At 31.9% G+C, this 17533-nt stretch overlaps 1 protein-coding gene across 1 annotated transcript in view; it reads right to left on the bottom strand.

Moving 5' to 3' along the window:
- Positions 1–17533, bottom strand: part of LOC111699322 (tyrosine-protein phosphatase 99A) — a 39807-nt gene that overhangs the window by 15795 nt on the left and 6479 nt on the right. Inside the window, exons 2-6 of the mRNA XM_023469963.1 lie at positions 11232–11349; positions 9071–9154; positions 7652–7779; positions 7057–7289; positions 912–1154 (exon numbers count right to left, since the gene is read on the bottom strand). Coding sequence (XP_023325731.1) covers positions 912–1154; positions 7057–7289; positions 7652–7779; positions 9071–9154; positions 11232–11349 — 806 coding nt within the window. The remainder of the gene's footprint in view (positions 1–911; positions 1155–7056; positions 7290–7651; positions 7780–9070; positions 9155–11231; positions 11350–17533) is intronic.

The following is a 17533-nucleotide window of genomic DNA, read 5'->3' as shown; positions in this document are numbered from 1 at the left end:
ACCCCCCCCCCCCCCCGGAGTTTTGACATTAAAGTTTTGGAGCAGAAATCCGCCAGTAACGTTTGTAGAGAACCCCACTATTAAAAATAATCAATTTTCAAAATCCAAAACATGGATTCATTTTAATCATATAAAGTAGTTTTTCAGGATTCCGTTGTTAATAGAACATTGCTGTGGCACTCTTTCTGGAGGCTCACTTAAAGGGGGATTATAAAAATAAGGAAAATACTAGGAGGATTATAAAAATACGGGAATCAAAAAGTGCGGGAATGATGTGAAACAACAGTAAATTGTAATGGAAAGAAATTGCAATATCATTTACTCTCATCTGCGGTAAAACATTGAACCATTCCTTTTATTCTCCTAGAAAGGATTCTATTCTCCTAGATAGGATTCACAAATCCATTTTCGCAGATTTTCCAGATAAAAGTTCGAAGATCATTTTCGTTCAAAGTTTTTAAGAATTTCCTGAACCTTTCAAATCTCATCATATGTTTGGAATAAGCACCGCCCCTCTCTCCCCTTATGAATCGATAGTTGGAAAAAAAAAATTTATCCTTGGATAGATATATATTTGTTTACAAACAAATTCAACAGTTTTTTTCTACTCTAAGGGCGAACCTTTTGAATGTTTAATCTGTGCAGCTCAGCGCTACATTCACCCTTAATTGACAGTTAAATCCTGCAATTTAAAAGTTTACACTATAGAGTTCTAGTTCATTATCTATGATATCCAATAAGATATAAAGCTCTGCAAGCTCTCTCGTAAAAAATCTAAACCAAACATAATAACAACAGAATAACCATGTTCTTCTTTATGTAGAACTTTGTTGAAAATATCTTTTGGCACCATTCACATTATACAATTTTCTGTACAATCCCATTTAAAGATTAAATTTTAACCTCTCTACCTTGAGCATTATAATCTGTGGGATTGAACCCTCTGCCCGGATCCGGATAGACAGTTTGTATCCCAGGAACTCTCCATGAAGTGTATCCGGGTGGGGAGGGTGCCAAGCCAGATGAATTGACGAGCTGCTCTGGTTCCTAGCTTCAGTTATAGTTGGTTTTCCAGTAGGTGTCTCTCTTAGTGTTATCATATAATAGGATTCTACACTTGCCTCAGAGTATCCTACTTCATTCAACGCAACAACCTAAATAATATAAACTGGAACACAACTAAAAAAACCTCACAAAGAATATTTTGCAAGTCCATCAACAGGTAGTTAGTTAAACTTTAAACTCCAAATCAAATTCATTATCCATCGGTTCACAGTGAAAAGAAATTTTAGAAATTAGACCTGAAAAATCTCTTATTTTTATCTTAGCTAAGTAACCCATGAAAAGATGGCAATTCCCGATTCCCGATGGTACCCTGAAAAGTTTGTCTGTTCTGTTTTAATATGAATCAAATATTTATGTTTTTGTTATCTTAAGCTGATTATTTTTTTCCGTGGATTCTTGACAACAGTGACTTTACCCTTCGTTATTGATCAGATGAGTTGTAAGGGTACCGTTGTGAATTAGTCATGCCCCTTGTTAACTGAAGGATAACTTGAAATTACAATGATAAGGAACCTTAGATAAACTATAAAGTTAAAAACTTATCTATACATAACTTTGGCTTGTCTGTCTGTTTGTTTGTTTGTTTGTATCCAATAAACGTCAAAACGGCTGAACCGATCGGGCCCAAATTTTTTGTGGGACATCACGTGACCACAGAGAAGGTTGAAGGTTTATGAATGATAAAAATTTTTTAAAAATGTGTTTTAAAGATTTTTTGTTTTGTAAAAAAAAAATTAATTTCTTGAATATCCGCCAATTTTTTTTTTTAAATCCGCAAAATTTTGTTCTTCTTTGTTTTAAAATATAAACAAAAAGAACATGTTCACAATTTAAATAGAATATGGGCGCGAAGCGCCCTTAAAGCCTAGTAAGAGGCAAAAGGAATTGAGTTTTGCCACAAACTCAAATTTTCTAATCCTTATATCTTGGCAACCTGACGGTGGAAACCCTTGATAGGCTATTTGATCTAACAGAATTCATAGTTTGAAATAATCTAACGTCTACGGGGTTGCAAAGATATAGGTATTAGAAAATCAGAGTTTGTGACAAAGACTCAATTCCTTTATCAAATTCAAAAATCTTTAACTTTTACTTTGACAGTTCCTTCAAATATATGTTTTGGACAAAATTCAAATATTCAGTTTCCTAGATAAGCTGTAAATAATATTGTTGTGGAATAATTATTATGTTTTTATTTCTATAAAAGTTTCTGTATTTATCCTATAATATAAAGTGGAATATCTGGAAACCAAATATAAAAACTAAATGTATTTATATATCTAGCTCTATGTGAATGAAAAGTTAATAATAAATGTTTCGATCTATCTTCATTATGTCAAACAAAATATATATATCAAAAAAGGTCAAATACAACACTTTAAAAAATTAAGAAACTCAAATATTAACATTTATATATGAATTCCCTTGACTCTTGGCAATGTTTTAAAACAACAAACGTCTAAACCTTGCTGGAAATGTCCAAGATAAATTCTATGAATGTCAATCCAGAAAAGTGTACATTTTTTCTTCGAATTTTGTAACTTTACCAAAAACAAAACAGAAAAATTTGCTATATTTTAAATTTTTTAATATTATTGTTTTACTTTGTACTAAAACAAATACTTGCAGCGAAAGCTACAACAAAAACTTTATAAGAAAGAGGGGGCTAAAATTTTTCCATGACAGGGTCGATCCGGTTTAGTATAACTTGCATACACTTGTTTAATTAACCATATCCCTGCACAGGGGTACTTGAAATATTTATATTTTTAAGCAAAATCAAGTTTGATAGTGAAAATGTTTGGATAAAAAAACTGCCCAAAGATGATAAAATATAAATTTTTGAAAAGCCTTTAACCATGCCATTTAAAATATGCAAAAAATTTAGCAAAATTTTAAATAACCTGATGTGTAATTAAGAAAACTAAAAATGTGCAAATTTCTTTTGACGGGTTGCATGCAAATAATTTGCAAAAATTTCTTTGCAAAAATTGTGCAATCCGTTTCCTTATTTCATAGGCTTTCCAAGAACTATCAAAATCTGACAACTGAAAGTGGGTCAAAATCAAGATTTAGTTTGTTACAGGAAAAAGTAGTCACTCAGGCAGTGTGTCTGAGAACTCAGGCAGTCAGTATCCCATACTTGAAATTAACATTTAAATTAGTTGAAACCATCTTCAGTTCTAACTTTAATCAATATTAGAGAAGAACAAGTTTCAAATCGTCATCAACAATTGTTTAAGTTTAATCCAGGGTAAATAATATAAATTAGTGGAATTCAAGGCGCTTCGTGCCCTTTTGTCTTGAGATAAACTTGACTTTTAAAATTTGTTTTCAACCATCACTGTAGAAATTCATTTTAGTTTGTTCTTATACAACCAGTCCGCCCCTACGCGCCCCTGTGTACATATTGCGGATTTCTAACAAATAAAAGACGATATTTTTCCAAAACCATTTCGCGCACCTGTAACCCACTCTTAATCCTAAATACAGAGGGAACAGTTATTAAATAATTAATAATTAAATAAGAAATTATTGACGTCATTCTGATAAAAGCATAATCGGTAAATACTCTCTCAAGACTTTTGTTCTCTTTTCAGCGATGTTCAGTGTTCGAGAAATAAAAAAAGATTAATTAAAATAAAGATAATAAAAGTACCAGTGAAAGATTAAACTGCACCCTAAATCATCGGAAAATATTTTTTTTTTTTACCTTAAAAACTATAAAAGTACAACTAGGCCACATTTTCAAGTAGAAAATATTAACAATTTTTTCAGCACAAGAAAAATTATATTTTTGCAATTTTACTCTACACTCTACACTCTACACTCTACACTCTGCACTCTACACTCTATACTCTACACTCTGCACTCTACACTCTACACTCTACACTCTACACTCTACACTCTACACTTTGCACTCTACACTCTACACTCCATCTAAATATTATTCAAGCTGCACTCTGCATTTTTTGTCTTTGTCGACTTGTGCAAATAAAAGTTTGTTTTTACAAAAATGTGCTGACACTCTAGATTTACAGTTTACATGTTTACCATCATTTTGAAAAATAAAGAAGTTGAAACTGAAAAATGATCCAAAATACTGCATCTTATTTTTGTTTAAAGTTTTGAAGAAATATTGTGTTTTCGCTTTGTCAAATCCGACATTCCTAACAAAGTGAGGTGTAAGTTTAACATACTAGTTGAAGAGACCAGTTTATCAATTTCAAAATAGAAGTTTTGTCAATGAAAGCATCTTTCAACCAACCTACATATAATTAAGCCTTAGAAAGGAAAATTATGTTTATATTAGTAATGATATATGCATGTTTGATATTATTATTACACTGTTAACTCCGGTTGATCTAAAATACACGTCCGACCTGTGGATAGAGCTGGGCAAAGTTCTGTTAACGGAACGGAGGTTTTCGAAAATTAACGGAAGAGTCCGTTAACGAACGGCAAAAACTGTTAATGAAATAATACAAAAAATACCGATTGAAAGCGAAAACGGAACGTATTTTGGTTTTAAAAGCGGTGAATTTAGTTTTTTTTCGGCTAAAAATTGTATTCAACTTTTTAAAAAAGCGTCTTTGATGTGTTTAAATGTCTTCCTCTCTGTAACATCCTAAAATGCTGAAAATCGATTTAACTTTTGTGGAGTGTTTTCCAGCCGTGAAAGAATCTGGGTTCTCAGTCTCCACAGAATATAATAAATATAGAAGGTATCTCAAAAACGGAGGAAGAAGAGTCTACAAATTGTTTGTGCGTGGATTTGCAAGATTTAAAATCTATTTACAATTTCAGATTCAATAAGCCCAATTTTACGCTTGTAGATCTAACAAAAACAATTTAATGGGCTTTCCAAACTAAGTTCCAAGGAGTGAGTAATTTGATAAAAATAAGATAATCTCCGTTTGCACAATTTTTTAAAAGGGTCTACACACTCTGCACTCTACAGACTTGCTTGTAACAGATCCAAGATTGAGACCATTTTTGATATCTACGTACAATTTCCGATTTACTGGGTCTAATTTTTCGCTGGTAAATGTAAAAATTGTATAGGCTCCTAACTAGAGCAAAGTAAAAAGTAAATGAAAATTTCCGTTTGCACAATTTAATATTCACTGTTAGGTTGCAGTCATGTATAATTGTTATTTTTAGATCTAAAAGAGGGCTCATCGAATCGGAAATTGAACGTAGATATCAAAAAAAGGCCTAAATCTTGAAAATCCGATTACAAATGGAGATTATCTTTATTTTTACCAAATTTACTCAATCCAGTCGAAAACTTTAGGAGCCTTTAAGATGGTCATTTTTAGAACTACAAGCCTTGCATTGAGCTCGACATTGAATCGGAAATTGTAAATAAATATAACAAATGGTCTCAACCTTGAAAATCCGATTATAAACGAGTCTGTAGACCCTTATCCCCCTTTTTTTAGACACCCTGTAGTTGATTTGGATAACTAGATACTTATACTCACTCCGCAGAAAAGAATAAACATAATTCAACTGCTAGTGATGATAACGATTTGATAAAACATTAACGCCGTTAATACTACAAAAGACCATTAACGGCTGCACCGCTAATGATTTCATAACCATTAACGATTTTTTTTGTTAATACTGAGTAAACCGTTAACGGCTGCGCCATTAACGATTTCTTTAACCGTTAACGATTTATTGCCGATTCACACCGTTAATATTGAAATAGACCATTAACGATTTATTTAACCGTTAACGACTGGAGTTGTTAACGATTATTTAAACTTTTCTGCGAACGTCTTTAATAAATTTGAAATCCTTCATTAACTGTATTTTTTTTAAACTGTAATTGCCGTTAACAAACAACGGTTCTGTTCTTACCTTTAGAATTAACAGCTTACTGAAATGTCTATTTATTAACGATTGGAAGTATCGTTAATGAAACGGCTAGACACATTTGGAACATGCCCAGCCCTACCTGTGGGCAGGGAAACTATAATAATTTGTACAGTGCACAAAAAAACTATAGAACACGGCACAGTATACCGAACATTCCCTTTTGGTGAGATTAATGTGATTTTATTGTACTGTACTGTAGATAAATAACATGAGATAAATCCCCTTCTAGTGAGATAAATGTCGCTGTACTGTACTGTCCTGTACTGCATTGTACATGAATACCAGGAGATGAATCCCCTTCTAGTGGGATTAATGTGACTGTATCATACAGTCCTGTACTGTTCTGTACTGTACTGTAATGTACATGATACCACGAGATAAATCTCCTTTTAATAAGATTAATGTGATGTACTGTAATGTCCTGTACTGTAAATAAATACAACGAGATGAAACCCCTACTATATAGTAAGATTAATGTGACTGTACTGTACTGTACTGTACTGTACTGTACTGTACTGTCCTGTACTGTAAATAAATACAGCGAGATGAAACCCCTACTATATAGTAAGATTAATGTGACTGTACTGTACTGTACTGTACTGTACTGTACTGTACTGTACTGTACTGTACTATACTGTCCTGTACTGTAAATAAATACAACGAGATGAAACCCCTACTATATAGTAAGATTAATTTGACTGTACTGTACTGTACTGTACCTGATGGCCCTGTTCAACTACTCCACTNCTGTACTGTACTGTACAGCACATAACATAACAAGAGATGAATCCTCTTCTCAGTATAATTAATGTGACTGTACTGTACTGTACTGTACTGTATATAATTACCATGAGTTAAATCCTCTTCTAGTATAATTAATGTGACTGTACTGTATTGTACTTATATAATTAACATGAGATGAAACCCCTTCTAGTAAGGTTAATGTGACTGTACTGTACTGTACTGTACTGTATATAATTAACATGAGATGAAACCCCTTCTAGTAAGGTTAATATGACTGTACTGTACTGTACTGTACTGTACTGTATATACTTACCATGAGATGAAACCACTACTTGTAAGTTAAGGTTAAAGTTAGTTTACCTTAAAGCTATAAACAGTAAAAGGTTGAAGGCCTCGAACTGAGAATTCTGTAGAATTAGATCCTGTTCTTATCTCCTTACTGTACTCCCAGCTGCTATCTTCGCCCATCCTCTGTTTGATGAGGTATCCGAGGACAGGGGAGTTGTGGGAGTCCAGAGGAGGGGCCCAGGAGAGGTTCACTGTCCTTGAGCTGAAGGCCATGATTAGAGGTCGTCCTGGCGTGCTCGGCACATCTAGAAAAGAAATAAAAATTAAAAATAAAGTAAAAAATTGTAAATTTAAGTTTAAAAGTTTCCTGGAGCCGACAGAATTAATTAAAAGTTATGAAAAGTACACAGAAAAATGTCTTTTCTTTTCTTTCCATCTTATATTCTTTCTTTGTTCTTTATTATCTTTCCCTTCCTTTCCTTTCTTTTCTCTTTATCTTCCCCTTTTGTTTTGTTCTTTCTTCTTTTTCTCATACCTTTGGCTTTTCATCTTTCTCATTAAAAATGTTTCCCTCTGACTAGTATAGAATGTTTACCTCTGACTAGTATATAATGTTTACCTCTGACTAGTATATAATGTTTACCTCTGACTAGTATATAATGTTTACCTCTGACTAGTATAGAATGTTTATGAAGATATTGTGATCTTCCATTGACAGTACAGAACCAATCTCCAGTATCTCCTGGAGTAAGCTTACTCAGAACCAAACTGTAGTTTCCTTCCACCCAGGCTAACCTAGAGAACCTTGAGTTAATCATAAGATCCTTTTCAGTTTTGATGATCAATGTCGTTTTTATTCATGTATTCAGGGTTGTTAATCGTTTTTGTAAACGATCGTTAAACGATCGTTTTTTGTTTCGTATTTAAAAACGACCCACTCTTTTTGAACTTTTAGAAAACGAATAACGATTGTTTAAAAAAAACGATCGTTTAAGAAAACGATAGTTTTTGAAAAAAATTTTATTAACAATTATGTTAACGATCGTTAACGAAGGGTCGTCTTTAACGATCGTTAACAAAGGGTTGTCGTTAACGATCGTTGACGAAACGACGAACTTTATAAAAACGGTCGTTTTTGGAAAAAAATTACATGCAACTTTATTGAATGTCGTCATACATGAAGTTTAACAGTTGTGGGGGGAGTTAATTTTCTTAAAAACTACTCAATAATAAGTACATATGCCCTTTCAGGTCGGTTTCCTCTCTTCGTTTATTATCGTCAACGAAAGGGTCGTCGTTAACGAAGGGTTGTCGTTAAAGATCATTAACGAAGGGTCGTCGTTAACGATCGTTAACGATACGATCGTTTCAAAAAAAAGAAAATTTTTAAAAAACTAACTTTTAAAATAAACGATCGTTTTCCAAAAAAAAAATAAAACGTTAACATCCCTACATGTATCCAACTGATTTCTCTATTTTGGGTATGTCAGAAGGGATCCTGGGGATGTCGAGTTCTGGAACAGGTAGGTACGAAGGTGAGGAATGAACAGGACACCCGGACTAACCAGATTGAGAAGCATTCAGTTGCTTTTATTTGAAATCAAACGTATTTTAGTCTATAATTCAACAACATTTAAAATTACGGATTCGTTTATGTTTACTGTTTGTGGCAAAAACTCATTTTCTTAGAAATTACACAACTTATAAATAACGAGACAGCTTATAAATAACGATACAACTTCTAAATAACGAGACAACTTATAAATAACGATACAACTTCTAAATAGCGAGACAACTTATAATTACCAAGACAATTTATAAATACCGAGACAACTTATAAATAACGAGACAACTTATAAAACACAAGACAACTTAAAAAAACGAGACAACTCAAAAATAACGAGACAACTTATAAATAAATTTAAAAACTTCTAAGAAAACTGAAGCCTCAAACTCCTTCTTTCTTTAAAACCTGGCGTACGTGATCGAACGTCGAAACCAAAAAGTCGAAATTCACAACTTTACACCATCAGGTATAAAAATATAGGGATAAGACAACTAGAGTTTCATATATAGGTATCCATACCTGGAGTCTCCTGAATCCAGATAATATCCATCAGCATCAAACCTTGCCTTTTCCTTCAATCCACCTTCAACACCCTCACAACCCCTATAGTTATAACGATAACGATAAAGATAATAACAATGATAACAATAATAATATTATTAGTAATAAGGATAATATTAATAATTATAATAATAATAATATCATAATAATAATGATAATAATAATAATCTAATTATAGTAATAATAATTATAATAATAACAATAATAATAATAATAAGAATAATAACAATATTAACAGCAGAAAATAAAAAGTAATTATGATAATTATATGAAAATTATGACTGTGTTTAATATTTTTTAAATTTTATCACGATTTTTTTACGTCACGTTTTTTAAAAATTATTTAATATAAACCATTAAACGTTTTATATTTTACATCAATGCATTTTGATGTTTAAGGTTTCTATTTTGGAAGGCCTGCACTGGTTTCAAAGAAATGTTTCAAAGAATTCTCTGACGTCAGAATAAATCTTAAACTAGTTTTTTTCAACTATTCTTTTGAATCATGAATATATTTTTGATTGGTTGGTTGAAATTGATTTACAGAATTTAGTTTCTAAAGATGAAATTTTAAGGATAATATAAATTTCTAGGGAAAGTAAAACTAATTAAACATGGTATTTTTAAGAAATATAAATTTTTTTTTAAAAATGAAGAAAAATCTTTTTCTAAGAATTGTATATTCGCTCAGCAGGGTTTTTATGAAGTATTTTAAAGCCTTAAAAAGAGTGGTTAACAACTGGACGAAGTGAAGATAATCAAAATCTATCAAGAAAAGATATCTTATTCTACTTATTTAGTATAAAGAATAGGTAAATGTGATAAAATAAGAAAAACTGTTATAAAAGTTTTAAATGAAGTAAAATATTAAAATTCCTTTCTCCCTGGAATGAAATGCCTTCAAAATATATAAATTTTGAAGTCAGCTGTCTAGGAATATTTGGCAACAACATTTAAAAACTAAAATTTTCTGATGTTCAATATAAAATGTTGATGCTTTACGCCCCTTTATCTAAAAGGTATATTGAACATCTTGGAGGATTTTACAGAAAAACCAGCTGTCACCGATAGAATATCAAGGTCTTTGATGAAAATTTGTGGCCTCCGATAGAATCTTGAAAGGTAAAACCAATGGAGAAAATAAAAAATTGATGTTTTTAGATGTCATAAGGATAGCTTGGTTTTCAATAGGAGGTATTTGTCTAGAAAGGAGGACTGGGGGTCTCCGATGGGATATAATAGAGTTTGGAAAGGAAAACTGTCCGATGAAACATTAATCGTGTGTCTGATAATTTTGAATCTTTATTTGATCGAGTTTTTTTTCTCTTGTCAAAGTGCAACTGATTTTGGTTTTAAAACCCTAAAATTATGGAGGTTATTTTTGAGAATAGAAAAAATATAGTTTTAAGACCACGACTATATATATTTAACTAATAGGTTGTTTGGATCCAATAAACGTCGAAAAATGTGTTAAAGGACTTAGTTCAAATGTCCGGCCAAATTGGTTTATACAGGATCAAAAATGAGATATAATATTTTCCGTGAGCTGCCATATTTCTTATTGTTTTAAAATGCAAATTTTCAGGTAAGGCATTGCTCGAAGTACAAACACTTTTACCTAAATTTTATATGATTATAATTAGACAGGAAAACAAAGTTTTCTGCACAAAACATGATTAATCAGTAGACTCTTGCTATCATTATAATTCGTGAAGTTCAAGTCAGATCAATGCAAATATGTTCTCAATGTGAAAATCAAACTGCTTAATATTTTTAATTTTGCACAGTGTAAAAGTTTAGACAAAGTACATATCTTGATCAGTTTATTTATTTTTTATTAAATTAATTTTCAAGAATTTTGAGAAGTTCTCATTTCCTCAACTGGACTTCTTCTTCTTCTTAATTTTTTAATCTTTGAATAAGAAAAGATGCCATAAAAGACAATGCCCTTATTTTAATTTTGTATGAAATTTTTCTATATGCTGGGGTGGTAAAAATGAGAGTAACAAGGTCTGAAAGTCAAGTCAGTAATTTCACAGAAAAGGCCGTCTTGCTTATTTTGAGATTGCGTCTTTTCTTAGCTTTGTTGACACGTTTTTNTGTACACATGGGGTTGTACCTGCAGAACCAGAGAATTGTATGAAGAGATCTCTCCTCCAGGTCTGCTTCTTTACAGGGCAAAGTGAGGTTGCTTCCTCCTTCTAGTGTGTAGGACTCATGGTGAACACTTCCAGGATCTACAAATATAATTATTATAGTTGGCTGTACACTGTCTTTGGTAATTCAGACGTATGTCAAGCACCCCATTAGGGTGTCCATGACAAAGCATAGTGTGAATAAGAGGACTTTGTGAACCCTGCATCTGTCTTTGGTAATTCAGACGTATGTCAGTTTGACATACATTGTCAATCACACCATTAGGGTTTCCATGACAGTTCATATTGTGTGAATAGTAAACCTCGCAAATTCACGCCGTTATGGTTTCCATGACAGTGCATGGTGTGATTGAAGAACTCAGTAATTCTTGCAGCTGGCTGAGGTAACTGAGATGGATCAATCACACCAAGTGAATAGTTAAATATTAAGGAACTTAATTTTCCTGCTCAAACAAAGCTAAATTTTTTTTAACTTTTCTTTTCTTCTGAAATGACAACCATGTCTTTGATAAATATTTTCTTCTTTTATTCCTCTGTCTAATATCATGCCATCAAATCATAATAAAAATTTACATATTAGAATAAATCTCATATCTACTCTATACATATTTATGCCTCTCTATACTTCTATTTACCTCTTTTTATATAAAAGACTGTATACCTAATTGAAGATGGTTTAAAGCGTTGAATACCCGATACACAACGGTACCTTTGAAAAATGTTGAATTCTAACAATATTTTTCGATGTTTCTGCAGCATAAATCTGCGAATTACTTTTACAAAGAAATCACAATAAAAAATAATCAATACCCAGCTAGAACAAGAAGGATATCTCATTAATCCTAGATCTAATAAATGTGTAAAGGGTACCTTTGTGAATCTGACATGACATATACAAATAGGGGCTGACTTGAAATGATGTCGAGAGTACTCATGCTCTAAACCTCTCTGTACCTCTCTGTACCTCTCTGTACCTCTCTGTATCTTTCTATTCCTCTCTATTCCTCTCTGTACCTCTTTGTACCTCTTTGTACCTCTCTGTACCTCTCTGTAACTCTGTGTACCTCTCCGTACCTCTCTGTACCTCTCCGTACATCTCTGTACCTCTCTATACCTCTCTGTACCTCACTATATCTCAATTGGAAAGACTGATTTATTGATTTGATAGAAAAAGACATAAAGAGGAGGATATTGTTGAGATAATAGCAGTAAGAGTCAATAACAAGTTGAGTTACTTTATTATGAAAAATTAGAATCACGCAAATTAATTTTAAAAGTATCAGAGATTTAGTGAAATTTTTCTTTAAAAGTAATTTTTTCCAAAATTCGTATCTTTTTATTTCCAAATTTTAGATTCTTATTTTTAAACCAAAAAGACAAAACAAATATTTCTAATCTTTCAAATTTTTTTGTTTTGTTAGATTTTCCTTTTTAGCGCATTTCACATTATACAACCTTTGTTGTGTTGAAGGGATTCCTGTCGATATCTCTAAGCTGGACACAGGAAAACTTTTTGTAAACCTTCCGAAAATTGTAAAAACCTTTCCGCAATCCCTAGGTAGGTATTGTGAGTTTATTCTAGTTTCGGAATTTAATTTAGGTTTAGCTTTACATTAATCCATGGAGTTGAATGTAACCTCATGAAACCCATTCCTATCACGTACCTTCTTCAGATTTTGTTCAGATGAGGGTGAAATACGTCATGTGGATTTTTGCAATCTAACCTTTCTTTATTTATATCAATTTGTGCACAGGCATAGACATTATATTCTTTACCCAATGTAAAAAGAAAAGAAAGAATACTAAACTATTTGTTTGTTTTTTCTACCCTACTTTATTTACATTACTTTACTTTACTCTACCTTACTCTACTTTACTCTACATTACTCTACTTTACTCTACATACTTTTCATAACTCTTTATTACTCTACTTTACTCTACATTACTCTACTTTACTCTACTTTACTCTTCATTACTTTTCTTTACTCTACATTACTTTACTTTACTCTACATTACTCTACATTACTTTACTTTACTCTACTTTACTCTACATTACTTTATTTTACTCTACTTTACTCTACATTACTTTACTTTACTCTACTTTACTCTACATTCCTTTACTTTACTCTACTTTAATCTACATTACTCTACATTACTTTACTTTACTCTACATTACTTTACTTTACTCTACTTTACTCTACTTTACTCTACATTCCTTTACTTTACTCTACTTTAATCTACATTACTCTACATTACTTTACTTTACTCTACATTACTTTACTTTACTCTACATTACTCTACTTTACTCTACATTACTTTACTTTGCTCTACATTACTCTACTTTACTCTACATTACTCTACATTACTTTACTTTACTCTACATTACTCTTCATTACTTTGCTTTACTCAACATTACTTTACTTTACTCTACTTTACTCTACATTACTTTACTTTACTCTACTTTACTCTACATTACTTTACTTTACTCTACATTACTTTACTTTACTCTACATTATTTTACTATACTACTCTACTTTACTCTACATTACTTTACTTTACTCTACTTTACTCTACATTACTTTACTTTACTCTACTTTACTCTACATTACTTTACTTTACTCTACTTTACTCTACTTTACTCTACATTCCTTTACTTTACTCTACTTTAATCTACATTACTCTACATTACTTTACTTTACTCTACATTACTTTACTTTACTCTACATTATTTTACTATACTACTCTACTTTACTCTACATTATTTTACTATACTACTCTACTTTACTCTACATTACTTTACTTTACTCTACTTCACTCTACATTACTTTACTTTACTCTACATTATTTTACTATACTACTCTACTTTACTCTACATTACTTTACTTTACTCTACTTTACTCTACATTACTTTACTTTACTCTACGTTACTCTAATTTACTTTACTCAACTTTACTCTACGTTACTTTACTTTACTCTACATTACTTTACTTTACTCTATTTTTACTCTACTTCTTGGTTCCCTAATAACCCAATGTACTCATGTTTGCTTAGAGATAAGAACTTTCAGTTTTTTTTTCATTTCGTTCGTTTATCGTTAATAAATGACCCATTTTGTAAGTTTTTTTTTCAATTGTTACAAAAAAATTATTTTCTTAATTCCTACAATTATCGTTCATTTTGTATTTCAATGTAGTCCAATGTACTTCATGTTAAACTCTTGTGTACCCCTTTGCATGCTATGTACTCCACTTTACTTCGTTGTTATATTTTTTTATTTTTTATACTCCCAACCCCAACTCCCAGGTGCTCTGTTGAACTCCCCATCTCCCCTTGTATTCAGGTGTAGTTTATTACCATCAAAGAATTCTATTTAAAAAATCTATAAAACAGTTTCAAGCACGCATATCCAAAATTACATTCTATCAAGTTTCAGACTGATATCATGACATGCATTATTCAGATTTTCCCTCAAATGCGCATACTAAAGGAATTGTCAATTATAACGATCGATTAATTAACTGTAAGGGTTTTGGTAACAATATGAATAATTCTGAAAATTGTCTTCCCTGTATCAACTGCATACATCCTTCAAAGAGAACCCGTCAGTGAAAATTGTCTTCAAGGATTTCGTTATAATTTTGTTTTAAAAAAGCGTTATTAACCCTATTCCTGCTGGGGGGGGGGGTCAATTTGCCCCCCCTGTAGTTTTTTTAAATATCTCAAAAAGTTGAAATTTTCTGACTTTTCCTACATACCAAAAGCCCTCCCTTTAGGCCTAAAACCTGGCTTTAATACTAACTGACTGAGTCCTCAGGCACAATGTATAATCTTTCATTTTTTGGACAAATTTTATTTTGCAAACATTTTTACTATATAACTGGATTTTGCGATAAAAAATTCAATTTTTGCAAATTTGCAAATTTTTTTGCAGATTCTAAAAGTAGAGCACAAGAGCTTTCCATGAGGTATCATTTGTCATATTTGGACATCAACCATGGGAATTAGAAGGGGGGTCAAATTGATCCCCCCCCCAGCATATCCTGGTTTTCAAGTACCCCAGCAGAGATAGGGTTAAACATAACTATTTAAATTCAATATCACCCTCACCTAAGATTACTTTAAAAGAACCTCAATGATAGAATTTTATATCATTTTTATAAAACATGTGATTCTCCAGGTTCAATTAAAAGGTTTATTAAAAGAAATATTTGCATCTGCATCACGTTGAAACAAACCCTTGCTACTGTAATAAAAATGAAATATACAGATGTATACAATACATTTTTTTATGTTCGTTAAAAAGTGTTAAATAGTTAATACTGTTGAAATTTACAAAAATTCTAAAGCAAAATCTCTTTGTCTGAAATGTTTTATCTACAATTTATTTACTAGCAAACGCAGCCTTAAATACTTTATACATGTGTAGTTTGTACAAATAGCTTGGGAACCCAGCTTAGCCTGGAAACAAGATTACTCCCGACTTTTACCCGCCCTTCAACGATTTTACCGGGAAACTAAATTTTCGCTATTAAAGTCCACCTGTAGGTAATGCCGTACTTTAAAAAGTTCGTCCCCCAAACTGTGTCAGTCCAGAATTTATAAAACCGAGCTAAGAGTATTAGCGTAGTTCTCCCGATGTTCCCAATCAAATTTTAAAGCAAATCGGTCTAGAGGTTCCTGAGTAATGATCGGACAAACAAACAAACAAACACCAAAACAAATAAACAAACAGAAAAACAGCTAGATTGAAACTTTATATATAGATATCGCTTGCGTCATGCATAGTATGATAGAAATACAACTATACTGCACATCTAAACCTAGACTTGTAAATTATCTTTTATTTGTTATTATTATATTTGTCTAATATTAATAATACTATTTGTGAATATATTATATCTGCATAAAGCTGGTATAAGAATAGTATTGTATATAGTGGATATATCTTATCTAAGTTGCATATCAGAACCCAGATAAATCCTTTCCTTCTGTTGCTATTCATGAGAAATAAAATACAGATGGAACGAAATGTGCACCTCCAAACTTTGGTCTTAACCCCTGAACCCCCCTCCCCTCCACCCTTTTGAACTATCTTTATAAAATGATCCTTTGTGAAAATATCTGTTTCTTTACTTTTATAAATACTTAAATTTAATTTTAGGAAAACATTTCATAAAACAAATATTTAAACTTATTTTCTGATTAAATTCTAGATCAGATTCAGGGGGGGGGGCTATAGGGGCTCAGCCCCCCCCCCCCCGAATCAGTAGAATCCATGATTTTCAGGGGGGTTTTGGGCCCCGACGGTTGCTGAGCCCCCCCCCCTTAAAAAGAAAAAAGCCCCCCTTGCAAAGGTCCTGACTACGACCCTGATCGGATTCAATTTAACATTGCATGGATTAATAATCCTCTTTTTTTCTGTAGAATTACAAGATGCAGAAACTTAGTTTTGCATTAATTTCAAACTATCGGTTTAATTTCAAATTCTATCAAATTTGAAACAATGAATGTAGAATAGAATAGAATAGAATAGACTAGAATCAACCAATTTAGAAATATGTGAGAAATGTGACCCAGTATAAAATCTATTTACCAAATTTTAGAAAATTCTTCCAATAAAAGTTAAAAATAATTAGCCTGTTAAAGGGCACTGTAAGCGCAATTTAAAGCGGCCCTCCATAGGAGATAACATTGCACGATTGACAACGGTACCCTATTGATACCTTTCTCTGATCAATAATGTGGAAGATATTCTTGCTTTTCTAGGTTCAAATGTGTTTAATTCTTATAATTCCTATAGGAAATGCGCAAATCTCAAACCCACAATTGAAAATAATCAGTTTTCCAAACTTCATATTATACTTTAATTAATATCTTTTTATCCCCTGCAGGCACTTTTCTTTCCCACTCAGCAACACCAACATATACGCAGAAAATCATATTAATTTGTATAATTTCAGACCCGGCACCCCCCTTTCTAGGATATCCCTTCCCCAGCTCCCTATTCTTGTTCAATCATATAATGTAATTCTTCTCGAGTAGATATAATTTATATATTTTCGGATTGATTGGAAATGAAAACTTGAATTGAAACATAAACTTTTATTCCAACAGATCAGAGTATAAAATATCTTTTTATTCTCATAAAAATACAGAAATCTATAGATGAGGATGTATATCCCCGGATATTGATGAAGTTGCAACACCTAAACTGTGTATAAAGTGCAACCCCAAAACTTTCACCCAGAAACTTTGAGCTACCCCC

Source organism: Eurytemora carolleeae, unplaced genomic scaffold (assembly GCF_000591075.1).
Source record: "Eurytemora carolleeae unplaced genomic scaffold, Eaff_2.0 scaffold116, whole genome shotgun sequence".
Lineage (NCBI taxonomy): Eukaryota > Metazoa > Arthropoda > Copepoda > Calanoida > Temoridae > Eurytemora > Eurytemora carolleeae.
Note: the sequence above shows the minus strand (reverse complement) of the source record. Positions and strands in the feature narration are given on the sequence as shown.